Below are 20122 nucleotides of genomic sequence, written 5' to 3'. Positions count from 1 at the left end.
TATTCTTCCTCTCCCCTAGCAGACACATAGTCTTCCTTGATGATAGCCAGCAAAAAACCATGTCTGTCTGTCTAAATAGTTCATTGAAAAAGTGAAATGTTCATCTTTATAAAGTTACCACCTGAAAATCTCTAAAAGAAATCCTTTATCCATCATCTCCCATTTCTAAGCAAAATCAATTGGTACAGCAGAGATGATTAAACTCCAGTGTAATGTCTGTCAAATTCTGGATGCATCACAGCAGGGTTTCAAACTGGAACATTGCACAGACATGACACAATGGTACTAAAAAACCCTCTTTTCATGATAACAGAGAAAGTCAGTGAGAGGCAATGTTGAGTGAGGCTGATCTTCATAAACTTTTTATACAATCAGTGGAGATAGAGATAAGAGAAAAAAGATTTTTCCTGAAACTATATTAGTGCTTAGCTTAAGCTTCTACCCTGAATTACCCCATTGGAAGAACCTCCATTTCTTAGAGGCTGGTCTACTCTAGAAATCTAAATTAGTCTTCACAGTTGACCTCTTCTCCCGCTGAATCACTGTTCAAGCTATAAGCTGTCCACAGCTTTCTCTGCAGTCTCTGACATGCTGCTCATCTGCTCTGTGCCACATATGGAGTATGTTCTGCACATCTTAATAGTACCCATCATTCTGCAACAATGATGACTGAAGGGACAACTGTTGTCTTCACCCAAAACGATAACTCCATTCAGACAAATTTTAAAATTTACAGTTCATGATTGCTGCAATTTTATAGCAACTGTGTTTCTGCAATGCTAAAATGTCAGTATCTACAAAAGGCTACAGGTATTTCCCACTGGCCATGGGAGCTGAGTGGAATCAACCCTAAGAACCCAATGGACAAATACAACTACAACTGCAACAGCTATGAATAAAATTATGTATGATAATTGCCTATTTTACCTTGATAGAGAAATTACCACAAAATATTGTAGATATTTTTAGTAAAATATATTAAAATATATAAAAACATTGCAAATCACATAAATGTAAACTTGTAAACAAATTTAAAAATATTACAAATAAATAAAAGTACTTTGTATAAAATACATAAAGAGAATATATATCTTATGTATATTTATGTAAAAAATAAAAGCAAAATTTCTTAAGATAGTAAGCTGGTATATTTCACTGTAACACAATTTTTATGATTTTGATACATATGAATTGAAGGTACTGCAACTTCAAGTTAATTGAGATTTAGTGAATTTGGGTTTCACCTAGAAAACCTGGTAACAAGGTTTTGTATGGTCATTTGTTTTGTTTTGTTCTGCTTTTTGAAATAAGTGCTACAGTATCAGTTACTTATGAGGTATACTTAGAGGAGAAATGAGGAAATAAAAAAAATATTTCCTGTATTACAGTTATGAACAAAAATATCATGGATAAAATATAATTCCTATGACTTCAGAAAATACACATACATTTTATCCTGTGGGATGATGTGAAAAAAAAAAAATAGGAAAATTAATTAAACTTGGCAAGTAATATGAGAAATAGGGTAACACTATTGCCCCACATATTTGCACTGTCAATCAAAGCACTAGTGAATTTTTTATCTGTATCACAGTAAAAAAGTCCAATCTACCAAGCTGCTAAAAAAACATTAACCTGTTCACATACACCATTAAGAATTATGCTGTTATCGTCCTAATTTTGTCTTACTTTAACATATTGTTTACTGTGCCCTCCAACATGAATACTATGGGGCATCAAAGAAGATCAGTAAAAGGCAGCTGCAAAGACCTGCACACGTCACACAAAAGGCAGGTCTTTACCATGTGAAGTTTGGTCTGAGAAACCACTTAAGGTAGGAAACATTACTTCGACATCAGGTCAGGATTGCTGGATATCTTCAAAGAAGGAAAATGTCAGGGGAATTCTCTAAGATTCACTGCTCTTTGACTCAATCGAGCCACTTTTATGTTACATTCCTGCATATGCTTAATTGGTAGTACATGATTTTGGAACCCAGAACAACAGCAGTGAAACGTTGACTAAAGCAGCAGAGAGAGTTAGATACAGTGTAATAAAGATAAATCAGTCCTGGCTTCTTCAAACTTCTTTATAGACGACTGATCTCTTTATCTGGCATTATTGTATTTGAGATTTCATGAGTGAATTATGAGTGCAAATTCCAAAATGACTGCATAAGATTCTTTTAGTCAGCTAATTCCTACTGACTTTATTAAAGCCAAACAAGCCAAGTTCAACATGCAACTTTGAAAATATGTCTCTAGAATCCTGAAACCTATGGTAATACATTAAATATTAGCCTCAGTGGGCAGCTCTAGGACTTACACGTGGTCTGTACATGATCTAGTCTATCAGGAAACAACAAAATACTCCTAATCTAAAGCTCGTTATGCAAAAGGATACATTTTTGAGAGATCATGCTAAGAACATAAATCAGAACATGCCCATGTTTTGGGACATCATACAGATTCTTTACTCTGCTCAGGGCAAAGAAAAGCATTGCAGCACCAGTACTGTTATACCAAGTGTCTGATTGCAAGTGTAACAACACAAGCATGACATCTTATATTAGGAAATCCTAGCTCGATGACTAAGTATATCTGAGACCAATCTCCAGCACTTTTTACCTTGAATGCTACGTAGTCCTGGAACACAGAAAATAACAAATGTGGTAATTTTCATCATCCTTTCACGGTGAATTAAGTTGCCATTTCCTCACTAAAATGAACTAAAATGCTTGATGAACAGAAAATGTTTTGAAAAAATATACTGCTGGACACAGACACTCAAACCATCATAACGCAGTTTGCCAGACTGTTGCTTCAGAACTGAATCTTTCGTAATGCTTTAAGGTCTCAGTGCTTGTGACCTTATCCTACCATTTTATACCAGCAAGGGCACAAAGACAGAGCATGTGGAGTTGACTAAAATGCTTGACGTGATGACTGTAAATTGTCCACATTTTGCAGCTGTAGTATGGAATGGTGATGACAGCTATGTGGTACACATCTACTTTTGTTTGAAGTCCAATGCCTCTTTCATTCTAGACACACTGCTTTAATCTCCCAAAAGCTGTGCTGGCTTTTGCTACAAGCTCAGTAAATACTGCTTTGCTACAATGTGAAGTTCATCTTCAGTGTCACGCTGGGAAGAAATAGGAGAAACTCACTTATTCTCGGGAAACGCATGAAGACACTTTTTTTGGAAACATGGGGAGTTTTCTCTAGAAGTTGCATGTTTAAATTTGAAATGTATTAGGGAAGCAACCAAGAACATGTAAGAATATTTTTCTTGTTCCTTCTTTACTCATGCTTTAAACTTAATTTGTAATTCTGTTGGCATAATAATTAGTGCTTTCCTGTTGTAATTATGCAAAATATTAAAACTTAAAATTTATCTATTTTAAAGAAGAATTTTTGCCAACAATAATTTCATTTACTGCTTTTTAAAATATAGAATTTGCCAGAGATAGCAAGGAATTCATTCGTATTTTGAAGATAAAGTTTGCTGCAAAATTCAGTGAAGTTATTTTACTCTGTGCGACAGTTAAAAACATACTACGGTGTCAAAGGCAAACAATAGCTGACATTGATGCATATCATATGGTTGACATATCACTCCACTTACAAAGACACAAGTACATGCTGTAATTTACGGTTTACTATTGCTATTGAATACCTTAATTGATACTATTTAGTGAAATAATTTTTATTTTTTTTTTTTTAAAGAATTACATGAGTTTCATCAGAGAAAAGCTTTCACTTTGGGGTTTAATTTTGGACATGATTTGCTAGTAGCGTTAAAGATGTATTTTGAAAAGGTGGTGATTTTTGCAAGCTAGCCTAAAAAAATTGTTAGCTAACTATAGTAACTATTCTGATTGCAATTAAAAACAAAAAACAAAAACAAAACAACCAAACAAACAAACAAAAAACCACCTTCCCAAGTGGGTCAACACACCTAAGTGCTATCTGCAATCATTTAGATTTTAACATCACGGTTATTATCAGGTTGCACAATGAGATATTGATTACTTTTAACCTTTAGATCCACGAATTCAAGAAAAGTCAAGGCAGTAGCAGAGTCTACTTTGCCTGTCTAATAAACTTATGGCCTTTAGTGGAATTCTAATGATTCTTAGTGGCAAGGCAAATCCAAAATTAGTTTATTCTTTTGGCTCATACGGAAATGATGACATACATAAAAATACTGCATGCATAGTAGATTTGTAGTTACTACCTACAAGGGCTTAATCCTGCAGTGTGCTGAGAGCTTCTTCGCAGTACCTGTCAGCATCTTTTTTCACTGACTGCTTCAGCAGCCCTGCGCACCACTGACACATTACTAGAGACAGGGCTGTCTGGACCCTGCACAATATGCATTATAGGAGCAAAAAATCTTCACGCTTTCTCATTTATAACCAATCCCCTAAGCATATTGTCCAAATATATCACTCTTCAGGCTGTTAATCTTTTAATAAGTTTTCTTTATACGGAAAATCTGCTTGAAATAAAGACTGAACCACAATGCAGCTTCAGTAGGTACGTAGGACTCATTTTAAATGGAACAAAGTAATCCAATTAAACTAATCTGTTTTACAAGTTAAAATGATATGAAGCACATAAATTGATCCTTCTAGGCTGCTGCTATTTGAGCCCTCTTTCTATTGCAGCATTTGGAACTGCTTCACACATTCATATCCTCTGCCTGAAGAAAACTCAGTCCTCCGGTTCAGGAGAATTACAGGCAAGAGAAACATACAACTGTTATGTGTTAGATTAATTTGCAGAACACTTGGCATTATTATTGCCAAGTAGTCAAATTGTTCCAAGTTGTTCCGGAAGGTTGTTATTAATAGTATGTTTTCTGAGGAAAGTTCTGTCTACTTTTGGAACTGCATTTCTGTTGCCAAGGAAACTCCTTTAAGCACAGCATTCGAGGAGCACACTGCTGCTTTTGTTTGCCAGTATCCTATTCATATCATCTAAGTAAGCACTTTACATACTTCAGCCTCCAGTTTCAAATGTGGAAGTTTCTCAGTATTTACACTATGGCATTAAATATAGTTTGTTCTTCATGTTAAACTTGGGGACACTTGCAAGATTATTTTAACAGTTGCTTTAAAGAACAGGTTTTTTTTTCACAAGTTTTCAACAAATTAGTTTTAATTTGAATAACAGCTTCATAGGTTATAGCACTAGTCCTTAAGTGTTAATTATCTTTTCACTCTGAAATTAATGTAGTCATTTCCTACTGACTCCTCTACACCATTGCTGAAGTGCTGAGGAAAACATGTCATTGAGTTCTGAGCCAGAACTGTTGTGATTAATCCTGGTCACATGGCCGATCTCTGCCAAAAGGAGATCACTGAAAAAAGGTGACAAAGACAGTGATTTCCTGTCAGCAAAGAGTACGACAGGGCTGTCTAGAAGTGATGCAAATGAGGGAAACTTTCAGCAGGGTTTGTTTGATCCACTCGGGCTGCCCAGGCCGTGCCAAGAGGGCGGCCAGTGGAGCAGCAGCACACCCAGAGGAAGAAGCCGCACCTTACGCAGTTTTTAACTTGGTTTGAAGCATATCCTCAGCTTTTGATATATGTTTTAATGTGATTTAAACCAGGGGTCTGCTTGCCGCAAGCAGGCACTTTTGCAGTTAACCCGCCCAAATGCCACACCAACTGCATTTCTTCACAATCTCTGTGCTACCACATCAGGTTTTCTTCCTCCTCTCATGCCCATGTTTTCTGAGAACTTTTAAGTGCAAGTCTTACACAGCTCATGCAGTTTGTATTAAAAACAGCATCCACCACGTGTAACCAAACAGAAAAATACAATTTCTTTTATTTGATATTTTAAAATGTTTACATAATTTTATTCTGAACATGCCAACAGGCTGAACAATCATACTGTACTTATTTAAATGGGGTTTTAATCTAACACAATTAAGTTTTGCAATTAATCTTCTGAGGGAAATGGAAAGAATTATCATTAACTTTTCTGCATAGTATACTCATTTCTAATCTCCCCAGTTCCAGTAAATACCGATTTGCTTCATTTTTGAACACTCAAGGTGCAGAATTACTCAAGTTCTCACTAAAGGGCTAATTAGCAGAGTTTGAATTCTTTGGGTTTGATCCTTCGGTAACAGCATATGAATGCAGCTGAAGTCAATGCAAGTTCTGTGTACTCAGAGCTTATGAGATCAGGCTCACATGTAGTAGATTAAAATGAAATAAACATAATACATTAGGCATTAAACTGAGTTGTTACAGCAGTACAAAGTGAGAGTCCAAAAAGAAATTAAAAAAAAAAGAAAAAAAAAGGGAATGTGTTTCTTTAATTTTTTTCTTAGTTAACAGATACAGCATTAGGTAACAGATAAACTCTCAGCTGTGTGTTCTGTGACTGCCATTCCATCACACACCAGTTAATTTTCAAAATCATTAGTGTAAGAGTGTAAAGCTGAAATCATTTAGAGCTGCAGGGGAACACTGGGAGGAAAGTGAAGGAAGAATAGTTTTCTATTTCTGCATGTCTTTGCACTGAAGTTGGAAATGTGGGGAAGTCGGTGTACATATTCAGAGTTTAAAAAAAAAGAATGGTTGTGTTGTTTCTCTTATATTAAGTGCACAATAAAACCTGATTAAAGAGAGATATTGAGGATCCTAATAATAATAAAAAAAAAAGCTACCAAAATATAAAAAAAAAAAAACAAAATTAAACAGAGAGTTAAATTTGTATTAAATCTGAAAATTTAATTATTTTTTTTAATATTTTTTTAATATTAATTAAAATTCCCAGAGTACTGGGAAAATAGACTAACTATAAAAATGTGTTTTATTTTCCTTTATGCAATTTTAGCATTTACGTATTATGTTAGGCTGCTGTAAGGTATGCTTTTCCCTTCTGATTTACCTGTGCTACCACTGTTCCATCCCATTCATGAACATCTCAGGGGCAATGATCACTGTTGGTAACAGTGATACCACAGCCAGATCCCTGCCATGGGCAGTTTGCTGAGCTGGCTTATAGGTGCAATTACTTATCAGCTCAGTTACTGAGAAATCTGTGGGTTTAGGAGAATCCACCGAAATGCAGAGAGTGCCATTAGAAAGTTCATATTTGAAACTGTAACTGGTAAGGATGACAAAAGCAAGACCTGTGTTTTCATGACACCCCACAACACTGAGGAATTCTGATAATAAAAGCTACCTGAATATCTCTTTATAGATTTCTTTCCACATGGAGTACAAAGACATTGTTCACAGTGAAGAGAACAGTAAACAGTGCTGGTGGCCAATGCCTTTGAGTACTAGATCATCCACCATCTTGTATAAAACTTAAAAAACAATAGGGTGTCACATCTGATACTGGCTACTTAAAAAACAAAAACTATTAATGGCATTTCTGAAGACATTTATTCTGTTACTTGAATCTCAAAAATTAAGGATAATAAAGACCTACTAATTTATCTAATCTCTAATTTTTTGCTAGTGTAGATTTTTTTTTTCCTTTTGTCTACTTTTAAAGGTCTGAAATTATGGGGTTTTCAACATTTTTTTGGGAGGTGGTTATTTGGTGTGTTTTTGGTTGTTTTTTGTTTGTTTTTGTTTTCTTTTGAAAGGCTAATAGATCTTAATGCTATTCACTCAAGCTTTTTACATTACCTGAAAATACTCATTCTGGTTTGTGGACACTTCTCAGCCACTTCTTAACCAAACTGAAAATGTCTAGTTGTTTAAGTCTTTCCTTTTGTCCATTAACAATTTGCTTTCTGCTTTCACTATAAAGGTGTATTCAGAGAATATTCCCTGTTAAGAGGATAAGCAGTCTGTTTCTTTCTGTCTTTCTTCAAGAGGTTTTGCAGTGGTCAGTACTTCTAAGGCAGGGGCTCTACAACTGAGCAGATGCCCTTGCTGGGGAAACTGCCCAGCAAGTAAGTTGATTCTGCACAGGAAGCAGTACTGGTGTATATGCTGTATAAGTTACAGTTACTGTCTCTGACACAAACTTCCAGCTTTTGGAAGTGTCACACGTATCATAGGACAGAATTTGGTAATAATAAAAGATGAATATTCCCCATCTTGAGTAAACAATATTTCTCGTTTTGCCTTCATCCTCTACTGCCAAGTAATTCATAAATTGCTGCCCTCTTCTCATTACATATATGACCATACACATCACTACATCTGACCATCTATAATTATTTTTAATGGCTACATTTGAATATCAGAAAGGGAAGTATCCTAAACAGCACCTAAAATACTTATGCTGTGTAAGCACTGTGGCTTTTTATATTTATGAGTTGATTTTTTTTCCTAAAATGTTATTTATGTTCATTGATTTTTTTTTTTTAAAGTATACTACTAAGACTAACAGCTAGATTACACATGTACTTGCTGGTCTTATAAGAACAGACACTACTGTTTTAGACTTGCAAAAAGTTTATATACACTTCTGATGTTGCTTATTTCTGAACTTATGGAGAACAAGAACTGTCTGTGCAATTTATTCTGATTAAGTGCTTAGAAAGATAGGAAAAATTAGTGAAACGCTAGTGAAAATAAATGATTGACAAAAAAGAAATAGAGATTACTGAAATAAACTCAGTTGCAGACTAAAATAGTTCAGATCTGAAGCATATTTCCATTCCTAAACACATTTTACTTGTTCAACAACCCTTTTTCATAGGATATTTTAAATAAAAGGACTAAAATTAAAGAGAATAAAATTCAAGAAGACCATCAAGAAAATAAGACACCAAAGCACGAAAAACTAAATTATGTTTAATAAATTATCATATCGTGCTATCAAAAGAGAAAGAAAACAACTTCTATTTGACCTTGAATGTACCATTTATTCGAAAAGAAATTAAAAAAAAGCTAGAGGGTAGTTGTTTCTTGTCATTATACTGTTGCTGATTCTGTGGTTAGTTATTAATTTTATTTTTTATGATTCACAATCTGCTCTTTGAAATATGCCATATGCTCAAAGCAATTCAAGGATGACAACTGTCAGAATTACTCCAATAAAAATTGCCTAAATGAGGAAGATTTACTGCAGCCTGATATTTCTGTCAAAAGCCCCTCCTTCCTTTTCCCCACTACCCCTAGTACCCATAGACTGTAGCTTCTCTAATGCAGAATGAAGCCTGGAACAGTTTTAGGATCAAATCACTCATTTTGGACAACTTCCTCTAAGTAATCATACATAAAAAAAAAGTGATAAAGCTTCTCAGCTAAGGCTACTATGATAAATATAAGAAGCTCTGTATATGTATGTATATAAACATACACACATATCTGAAAACTGCATTATAAATATGCAAGTCCAAAATCATTTTGTTGAAATCAAAAGGCAGGTATAATGACTTAACATGACAACAACTGCTTTACGGATAACTAATAAAAATTAAATTGGAAGAGTCCTGTATTCTGGCAGCAGCAAACCAAAATCAAGGCAAATTTCTTTCATCCCAGAAGAGGTCTGAAAGGTGGATGAAAATTCAGCTGAAAGCTCCAATCAAAACACGTTTTGTAAAATGCTACCATTTCATTTTTTTTCCTTCATTTTGTTTCACTCTATTTATTAATGCCGTTTCATTTATTTCTATTCATCTTGAAGAGAAATCTTTGTCCTTCTATAGAATTACACCAAATAGAATGTGATAAAGGGAACTTTCTTGCAATTATGATGTCGGTGCAGCCTGTCAGCGCACAGGGGATGGAAATGAGGTTGGGGACAGGGAAAGGAATTCTAATAGACACCATGATACATACAATGAACGCAGCGATATCCTGTGAGAGAAAGGCTTGTCAAGCTAATCAGATCTTCTATAGCTAGGTAAAGGCAGTAACGGTAACACTAACCTTGTAAAGATGCTGCTGCTGCTCCTCTGACATCATCAGGTCATGGCTGTCCATCACAATGGATTCCATGTCAATCAGCCAATCCCAGAGCTCCTGGTATTCTGAATCAAAGTCCAAAAGGCTGTAGATAAGGAACAAAATGTATTATGCATAAATACAGTGTAGTTGTTAAAATCTTGTATTAGAATAATATATTCTTGAAAACTCATGATGTTTCTAGTTATATTTCTAAAGAGACATTCTGTATTTATACAGAGTTGAGGAAAATGAAAACTGAAATCCAATTTAAGCCAGTGCCATGACCTAAATTCAGTGGCTGATGCCAAATCCTGACAACTGTTGGCATATTGCATTTGCTTCAAAATTTTTGAAATAGAAATCTTTCACAAATAACATTGATTAATGTTTTTTAAAGGGTTGACTTCATAATGAGTAAACTTTGCAATAATAATTCCAATACAATTCATATAAAAATATTATTTTCACAGAAAAATGACTCAATCCATTCAGCCATCCCTCTGCTGTCTATCTGCCTATCTCTGTAAATATCCTACATTTAGTTTCATGGATGAGTAGCTAGCATTTCAACTTAAGGCCTTAAGATAGGCTTGAGTGAATATGGTAAGCCAGTGAGAACTAAGGCCAGATACAGTATTAGACAGGTGTTCCCTACAGACATGTAAGAAACAAAGGTAAGGACAGGAAGTCAAAACAATGAATCCTTGAATAGCCAGCAATCATTAAAATTCAAAGGAGGATCACTACGGTATTCAACAAAATAAATCATTAGAATAAGGAGCTTAAAAGGATTAATGTGATTCTCCATTGAAAGCTTAGTGAATAAGTAAAGCATAGTTTTTTCTCAAACACCGTAGTACAAGACAGAAGGTACATGCTAAAAAACTGCACGTTCATCAAAAAGATACACTTTGGAAAGAGATCTCCAAACATCCAGAACTGGAGTTAACAAAAGCCTTGTCAGTAGTATAAAAAAAAAAAACAGACTGATCAAACAATTGTACATGTTCCACTGAAGCTGATTTATCCAAATACTGAAAACTATTTCAGCTTTCCGTATCTTTAGCAATGCCATTTAAAAAAAATTAGCAGTATTTCACCAGAGAAACAATAAACTAAACATGTTTCTAATGTTATTAATGCTATTGCAGTTTCAGATAATAATAACTAGAGTACCACGTGCATGGTAATTTTGAAAACACGTAGAAAGAAAGCAAGAAAGAGAAAGAAGGAAAGAAAGAGAGAAAGTGGGACAGAAGGAGATACAGGAAACTATTTGCCTTCTCTGGTATTATTTTCAACAAGCTGACAATGAAGGAAGCCTTGTATAATGCCCAAGTGTTGATTCCCACTTTTGAAGTAACTCCATTTTAATCCACTGTACTTAGTGTACTTGTACTCAATAATTTATGAGGTATTTGCTTAAACTACTCACTGTCCTCAGAAAGTAAGCAATGGTGCAATTACAAAGAAGAGCTAGCATACAAAAAAAGTACAGTTGTTGAAATATAACAGTTTCATTGGGAGTTCAGGGCTTTTCTCCTCTTTCAGGAGCCATTTCTCTCAAATGACATTTTGAAACTAAAATAAAACTAAACTCCATTTTCAATACTATATTAGAAGTAATATTGAATCTTTATCTCTTTCTCTGAAAAGACTATAACCATTCTTTATGTTTAGTATGTAGTGTTCCTTTAGTCCCCTTCTGTCTTATCCAAATATTATCCAGTGTCATAAAATTGACAGGCATTTATTAAAACATGTGTTTTATCACATAAGAGACTCAATTTCATTTCATGTAAATTGGTCCTGATTCATTTGGACTTAGTCCATTTGTATCGGTGAAATATTTGAATTAAGATATGAAATGACTGAATCAAAGCCTAACATCCAACGTTCGTGGTCTTCTGATGCCAGAGTGGGATGGGATGGGCCTTTGGAAACAGCACCAAGAAGTGAACTGGGATTTCAATATAATGTGCAGCACATATGCTGGATCCAAACACCTGCTTTAAATCTACTGAACCACATTTTGGTTACAATCCAAATTTGTCCATTTATTGGTATAAGAGAATGAATTGATCTTTTAAATACACACAAAAGCACTTTTCCTTGACCTTTACAAAATCCAAATAAGTACTGTCCTGCTGTTTCCCAGTTTGATATCTAGCTAACATTCTAAACATATTAACCCAAAATAAAGAGTGAGAGAAACAGGATTCATGGGAAAAATCCCAAGAAAGAATTTCTTTTTTTCCTATAGTTTACATCTTGCGTCTCTTTCCATTTTTTTTTTTATTTTTATTTTTATTATTTTTCCTCCTGATTGTAAAATAAATTTAACTGGGAATACTTTTAAGCAAACTGTCTACTGCTCTTATTTTCCTGAAGAGTGAAGCCTTAAAGCATCATTTAAAAATAATAATAATGGACTGCACTATTTATAATAGTTCTGAAAAAAATTCTGATGTTTTTCAAATAGAAGCTTTGCTTTGAAAAATGAATGTCTTAAATCTAAATGGAAAATACTGACTACCCTTTAATTACTATCTGGAAAAAAAAGATAAACTATTAAGTTGCTAAAATGATACTTAGAAAACTCAGCAAACATAGTATCAGTGACATGTTAAGATAAAATGTACCTGTCAGTATTTAGGTGGTATGTTGAATGTGTCTTATGTTGAGAATAGTTTTCTTTACATAGGCTTAGCAGATCTTTTTCATGTTGCTACAGGCAAAGTGAAGGAAAACATAACCTCTGAAATACTGTATCAGTGTTACAAATGAAAGCTACAGAAAAGTCTAGTAGATAACACAAAAGCTTTAATGTTAAAGGGCTCTCTTTATATAGGTTTGCTGGTTAATAAGCTAAAATCATTAGCTACGTAATAACTGAAATGACATTAAGAAGTATATTTTACCTTGGTAAACAGGGAATCAGATATGCAGAGTTGCATGTCTAATCCCTTGAACCCTAAACACATTTCTTAAAATGTGGACATCAATTTATTATTTTGAATGAAAATTCATGAGCACCTTCCTCATGAGAGAACCAACTCATCTGTGGCATTAATAAATAAAAAGGAATGCGAAGCTATTTCTTTTAGTCTTTTTTGCCACGTCTACTACACATTTGCAGTTTGTATTACTTCTTTGATAGCATCATTCACATAGTATTTAGAAGTACTGTAAACATGCTGCAATGCCTGCCAAAAAAATCAGCCAGACACAAAGTTCTTTCAGGTTTCTAGGTCATCGTTTTTTGGAACTCCTTTCCATACATGACCTTATTAGGCGGATATAGGAGAAATCAATATTCTGACCTTAACTTTGTCTCATATTCCATACACACAACCCTCTCTATTGTCATAATAACATCTACACTGCAGGAAATCTTGTTCTTTACAGAGTAACTAGCATCATCCTGTTCTGCAGATACTAATTTCTACTACTACTGCAATATCAGTTTAGCTGTTTACTGCACAAAGTCACTACTGTATAAACAATTCTCCATCTACAGTTACTCTTGTTCTCCCTGGAGGCTTATTTCTTCATCCTGGGCCCAGTGTCCACAACAAGCAATGGACAGATACCCTAATTTTCCCAATTAGCTGAACGGCATCTTGTCTGTACAGATCTCAGTCATCCTGCAACAGATACCTGCTCATCCTACTACAGAACTTCTGTTTATAGTTTTTACGCAGTAAGGAAAAGCTGCATAAAATTTATTTTCAAAGCTATGTATTCATAGCTGGAAGGCATTACCATTGTTTTCAATACAATACTTCAAACTAGATCAAACTGAATCCCTCTGAATTCAGCCCATCAGGTTTTCTATAAACACATGGTGTGTCTATCTCCCTCACATCCTTTGGCCTTTCAACCTACTGCTGAGCCTATAAAGTCTAAGTTGATTACAAAGGCCCAGAAAGGTGACTACAGTGCAGAAACAGAGAACACCACTAGATCATCATTACCAGTAATACGCAGGATATTATGAGTGCAGACAAATGCAGCCAAGAGCCTCCCCATCTGCCTCACATGTATGATATTTAGAGTTACAGACTAGATTTTATCATGAGGCTTAAAGCATTCTTTATAGCCTTTATTCTCAAGGAAAGTAACTCTGTTACTGTTTTACAGTCTGTGTACCACAAAAAATTCCAGCCTCAAGTCTTGCTCACATTCAACTCTGGCTGCAAAATTAAAAGCTGTTTTTGAACACTTAACCCCCAGTACACATCTATATACATAAATGTATCAATTCTAAACAAATTATAGCTAGCAATAGCTGCTCTAGCATGTTTGAGAAACTGACAGATTTCTGCATAAGTAATCAAGATCTCAGATAAGTAATCCTACATAATTAGCCCATATCAACTTTTCTAAAACAGTCATCTTCCTGTATAAGAGGGGACGTTTACAAGACTCATTTATCCTTACAGTTAGTAATTTTATAAAACTTTATTTCCAACTCAACGTTGAGTTAACAATTGTAAAACAAAGTTTCAAGGATGAAGAGCAGCTTGGTCAGTGATGCTCCTTTCATATGAAGTTGAAAGTAAAAGTTCTACTGAATTTTCTGGTTACTAGAAAACTTGTATCAGGGTGAGGATGTACACTAGTCAGCTCTTTTTAAATACTTTTGCCGCATACTATTATGAACTGACAGGGATGTCCCCCAAAACATCTTAATGGAGAAGCTGGCAACCCACAGTTTGGATGGGCATATGCTCTACTGGATGAAACACTCTGGATCCAAAGAGTTGTGGTCAGTGGAATCAAATCCAGTTGGCAGCCAGTCACAAGTGCTCCCCCAGGGCTTGGTACTGGGACCATTCCTATTCAACATTTTTATTGATAATCTTCATAAAGGGATTGAGTGCACCCTCAGTAAGTGTGCAGACAACACCAAGTTGGGAGGGTAGAAAGGCACTAGAGAGGGACCTGGATAGACTGGATCGATGGGCCAAGATTAACTGTATGAATTTCAATAGGGCCAAGTATCGGGTCCTGCATTTTGGTACAACGACCCCAGGAAACCCTACAGGCCTGGGGAGGAGTGGCTGGAAAGCTACCTGACAGAAAGGAACCTTGGAGTACTGATGAACAGTCAGCTGAATATGAGCCAGCGTATTCTTGCCCAGGTGGCCAAGAAGGCCAATGGCATCCTGGCCATCAGGAATGGTGTGGTGAGCAGGACTGTACTCGGCATTGGTGAGGCCCCCACCTCAAGTACTGTGTTCACTTTTGGGCACCTCAATATAGAAAGGACACTGAGATGCTGAAGCAGGTCCAAAGAAGGACAACAGGCTTGTGAAGGGCGTGGAAAATATGCTCTACAAGGAGCAACTAAAAGAACTGGGGCTGTTTAGTCTGAGGAAGAGGTGGCTGAGGGGAGACTTTATTGCTCTCTTTGAATACCTGAAAGGTGAGCGCAGTGAGAGTGGGGTTGGTCTCTTCTCACTGGTGACAGGATAAGGGGAAATGGCTTCAAGCTGTGCCAGGGGAGGCTTAGGTTGGCTAGCAAGGAGCAACTTCTTTACAGAAAGGGTTGTGAAGCACGGGAATAGGCTGCCAGGGAGGTGGTTGAGTCACCATCCCTAGATGTGTTTAAAATCCATTTGGGATGTGATGCGCAGGGACTTGATTTAGTGGAGGGTTGTTAGGGTAGTTTGGTTAGGTTGCGTTGAACTTGATGATCTTTAAGGTCTTTTCCAACCTGAGCTATACTATAATTGTGTACATTTAAAGTTGTCAAATATGGTTTTGTTAGAGGAAAAACTCTTAAACCAGAGCTACAATAAATTCTTTTCATTGTGGAAAAGTGAGGGGCAGCCATTCAAGAGACCTTTTCTGTGATGAATCTGCCTAAGATTCTTTGCTCAAATTTCCAAGAAAACAGTTAAATATGAAAAGAATTAGAATTGCTGCTTTCTAGAAGTACAAAACTGGGAATTTTAACTTCACTTACATATATGTGTGTATATATAACATTTACATAAATAATACATATTTTATATATATATACGTAAGATATACACTTTAGCTCTATATTTAACTTCCTTAGTCACCAGTATAATTACTATTACAGAGAATTGTCTTGCAGTTGTATTAACAAGCTATAAAGACATTTCCTTGTAATATGCTAAGAAATTAAAAGAAATGAAGACTTCAGGAGAAAAGTCTGAAGTGAAAAGGCATTACATTTATTTTTAATTGAAACAATGGATTGCCTCTAGATAATGTTAGGGAGTTCTAAGAACAAAGCATGACTTGGGTACTTTATCTAGAACAGATAAATTTTTTCATTAATATATGACAAAGCTTTTCATTGCTTCTTGACCTAGGAAGAAAAGTTTGGGTTAACTAGAAGTAAGAAAGAGTATATCATGTAAAAAATAATACAGATCAGTGAGAATAAAACAACAAAAAGAATAGTTCCCTACCCATTACTTCCCACTGTGTGAACTTTTGACATATCAGCAAACTCTTCCTTTCGTTTGCTACTACTGTTGTACTGCTCACTGTATAGCTTTAAGGACATCTGTTCAACAGCATCTCTTTGTGCTTCCAGATAGCATAGCTGAACCTCAGCCTATAGAAAGAAAACAAAGAGAAAAAACAGAACTTTTTTCTTTAATTCAAAACAAATGCATTTAAAACAGCTACTTTTGCATTGCAAAAATTTTAACAGAGGAGTATTCACACCATCGTTTTTCTCTTAGCATGATAGCCAAAAAGGCTGAACCAGTCAGTCAGATAAAAGTCCACTGTATTCCAAAATGCTCAAACTGAAATATTTGGTCACTATCAGAGAATGAGGAAGATATTCCATAACATGCATCAATTGTTGCATAAAAATGTCTACATGTAGATATATAAACAAATATTTATCAGAGGCTTCAACATTTTTCTGTTTAACACTTTGCCTGTGCTTCATAATTAATGAAAACCATGTTAAGTATTTTTGTTTTGAGCAGCAAGTGTAAGCAAAACAAAAGAAATCAGCAATAGTCACATTCTGCTTTCCCCTTACTGGCATCCACCGATTACTCAGCAATTTTGACTGCAAAGATGAAGGCAGTAAGTCAAAAGTTAAGGCAAACTCTGTGCCTGGCCAGAAGAATGCTGAATAATATTTGGAATCATAACCTATTGAAAAGACACTTTATTTAGTGCAGCTGTGGTGATCAATTTGATTTTGGGGCTGAGAACCAGATGATAAGATGAAATCTGCTGTGTGCTACAACTGCCCCTAGGAAAAGGGAAACGAACAGAGGATAGAGTAAGTTCAAAAGCACTTTGGGATCAATCTGCTATTGTTTTCTTTTAATATGCCTCTCTGAAAGAAAAACACATTACAAATTCTGATAACGTTTCAAAATCTGCTACTTCTGCATAACTACATACTCATTTCTATTACGAAAATGCCTGCTTAGCTATTTGGTACTATGGCAAGCAAATGTAACAAATGGGAGAAATTCTGTGCAAGGCCTCTTGCATTTTCTACTGCGGCAGGCAGAAAAGTGAAGATTTTGCTTGGTTGCTGACAGCACGGCAGAGTTACCAGGCTGTGGAATGGCAGCTGTATACAGACAAAAGAGGGAAAGCACTGGAGAGAAGAAATGCGCAAAATCCAGACTAAAGAAAAATGCTGGCAAGTGAAGTAGGCATTCAAGAGTGGAGAAGGTCCGAAAGAAGGTTCAAATATCTTTTTAAGCATGTCATAATAAGTTCTGTATATTTGCTTATGCTTTTCTTCAGCACTGATGTTGTTTTTGCTGAGTAACAGTACAGCTAATTTGAAAATTCCATTTCCTTTTCAAATGTATCTCTTATGCTTAACAGCTTTATTTCCCATTGGCCTTTTATATTAAAATTCCTTTTGTTTCACATTAAATCTTCTTTTTTTCTTTTTTTTTTTTTTTAATAAATTAAAGAAAAATAGGAAATATTCCAAGGATATAGTAGATAAAATTCCAAGTAAGCCACTCAGGACTTTTGGTACGTACATAATACAAGATTTTGTACCTACTTCTCCAAAATAATGCAAAATGAAACCAGACAGAGTTACCAATGAAAAAGCATTAATTCCATATAAAACTAGTTGGGTCTGGCAAGTTATTCAGAGTAGACTACTAAGGTTAGAAAGAGCTATAAAACACAATATAAAAATACTTTCAGAAATTGTAAGTAAAACTGTTCATACAACTCCAAAATGAAAAAACAAAGCAATAAACATCATCAACTTTCAGTTCTTCTACCTCCAGTACATTTTCCCATTAGGGTGATAAACAGTCTCTTTCCATACATTATAGGGATTTCCTGATTTTTCAAAAGACTCTTCAACAGCGAGGTGAATCTTCCAGGTGAGTATTTTGTGCTGTTCACATAAGGCTATGAATTTTGTCTTTTAATTTATTCTTAACAGAAGACCTATTCACTGATTGTTTTCATTTTAATTATAGCTGATGACAATTTTTTGACTTTCCAAAGCAACTAACTTAAAAAAAAAAAAAAAACTAAAATTTTCCATCTCCATTTTAAGCATAGAATTGAAACTATCTCAAAATTTTTCAGCAAAGAATTTCCCTCATTTTCATTGACATGGAAATGGAGATAAGTGATTATACCTCTTGCTTGTTTTCCTTTGATTTCCTTTTCTGTTCTTTTTAATGTGTACGCAAAATAAAACCAAATCCCCCCAAGTCATCCAAAAGCAGGAAAAATTCACATGCAGCCTAGACTCATGTGTTAATTAAAACTGATCCCCAATTGATATGACATACATTATTTCTCAAACAGCACAACTATCCCAATACTTCAGATAATTCTATGGAACATTTTTTCTAATTCCTGCACCCTCCACCTCCACGATTTCCTCGTATCTTAAAAGAGAAAAGGGGGAAAAAAAAAAAATAATAATCTTTTCACAGATTTTTCAATCTGTTAACTTGCAAACATAAATCATAATAAAATAACAATTAAAAAAACTTAAATAGATAAAAACTTTAATAGATCTGAAAAATAAGATAAGAAACTTGAGGATGAAATAGAAAAAGAAAATACAGGGTGGAAAGAGAAAGTAAATATACGGAAAGAAATGAATGAATAAGCACTATTTCTTCTTCAGAGTTACGAGGCCATGTTGTACTGACGATTCTGAACTCCATTAATGTCATACATACACTATGAATTCTGAATAGAAATTTTCCCCAGTTCTTGTACCTCAGAAATAGGAAGCCTTTATAATTTTTTTTTTTTTTTTAAACCCATTCACTTGATGTCTTCAACTATCACAAATGCTTACAGCAACTCTACTGTGGCAGCGTACAGTTTCAGATGGAACTCCGATTTCTTTTTGGTATAAGTTCATCCATCCAATTGATGTGCTTAAGCATTTTTTCATCCATTCAATTGTTAGCAACTGAAAATCCAAAGAGCCTTTGAAGAACTCAAGTAGCTATTGATCAGTTTAAGTCTCAAAAAGCATTCTACATTCTGCAGAATCTAAACAGGCAAAAAACACAATTTAGAAAATAGCATGTAGCATGTGTGTAAGAAATCTACTGCAGTTTATTTTCATCTAAAAATCTTTCATAATGATGAAGGAACAGTTTTGAAGTATTTTGGCACAATGCAGTAGCACCTTCATTAATTGCTACCCAAATACAGAATAGCTACGTGTTATCCTCTAGTTTACTTTGAGAGTCCACTTTCCTACAAACATTTCTGTGTGACTTAAGGAAACTCCAGTCTTTATCACAAACACACTGCTATGGATGTAGATGTCTAGCATGCTAAGATATGTATCATTCCAAATATGGAATAAACATAATGGAAATTAGAGGGGAGGCAATCATTCATTTGCTCTTAATATTCTAAAGCAGAAGTGGAAGTGAGAATTGAGAGACTGATGACGCAAAAAAAAAAAGAAAAGAAAAAAGCAAAGAATGATGTACAGCTATTTTGTACTTCATGGTCCTATTCCAAGTGATTGTTTCTACAACAAAGATGTAACCACAAAGATGACAAGCTTTATTTGATAACACAAACTCTAACAGTCACTGTCCTATCAAGAAGGAATCAATTTACAATATTCAGTTGTAAATTAAACTGAGATTTTTCCAATAATCAAATGTCACAATGCTTTGATATTTCTGAGCCTGGAGAATCCTATCTCTGATCAAAACTATGAAAAAATAGTTGTCTCTATGGGAAAACTGAAAATTT

General features: G+C 34.9%; 1 protein-coding gene across 8 annotated transcripts in view; it reads right to left on the bottom strand.

Annotated features, from left to right (window-relative positions):
- Positions 1–20122, bottom strand: part of AKAP6 (A-kinase anchoring protein 6) — a 273752-nt gene that overhangs the window by 83372 nt on the left and 170258 nt on the right. For all 8 annotated transcript variants that reach the window (XM_085225172.1, XM_085225173.1, XM_085225176.1 and 5 more), the window contains 2 exons: positions 16336–16484; positions 9869–9989 (listed from right to left, as the gene is read on the bottom strand). In XM_085225172.1, the coding sequence (XP_085081298.1) occupies positions 9869–9989; positions 16336–16484 (270 nt within the window). The remainder of the gene's footprint in view (positions 1–9868; positions 9990–16335; positions 16485–20122) is intronic.

Source organism: Meleagris gallopavo, chromosome 5 (assembly GCF_905368555.1).
Source record: "Meleagris gallopavo chromosome 5, MGAL_WU_HG_1.1, whole genome shotgun sequence".
NCBI lineage: Eukaryota > Metazoa > Chordata > Aves > Galliformes > Phasianidae > Meleagris > Meleagris gallopavo.
The sequence above is the reverse complement of the archived record's forward strand: the minus strand, read 5'-3'. Positions and strand labels throughout refer to the sequence as shown.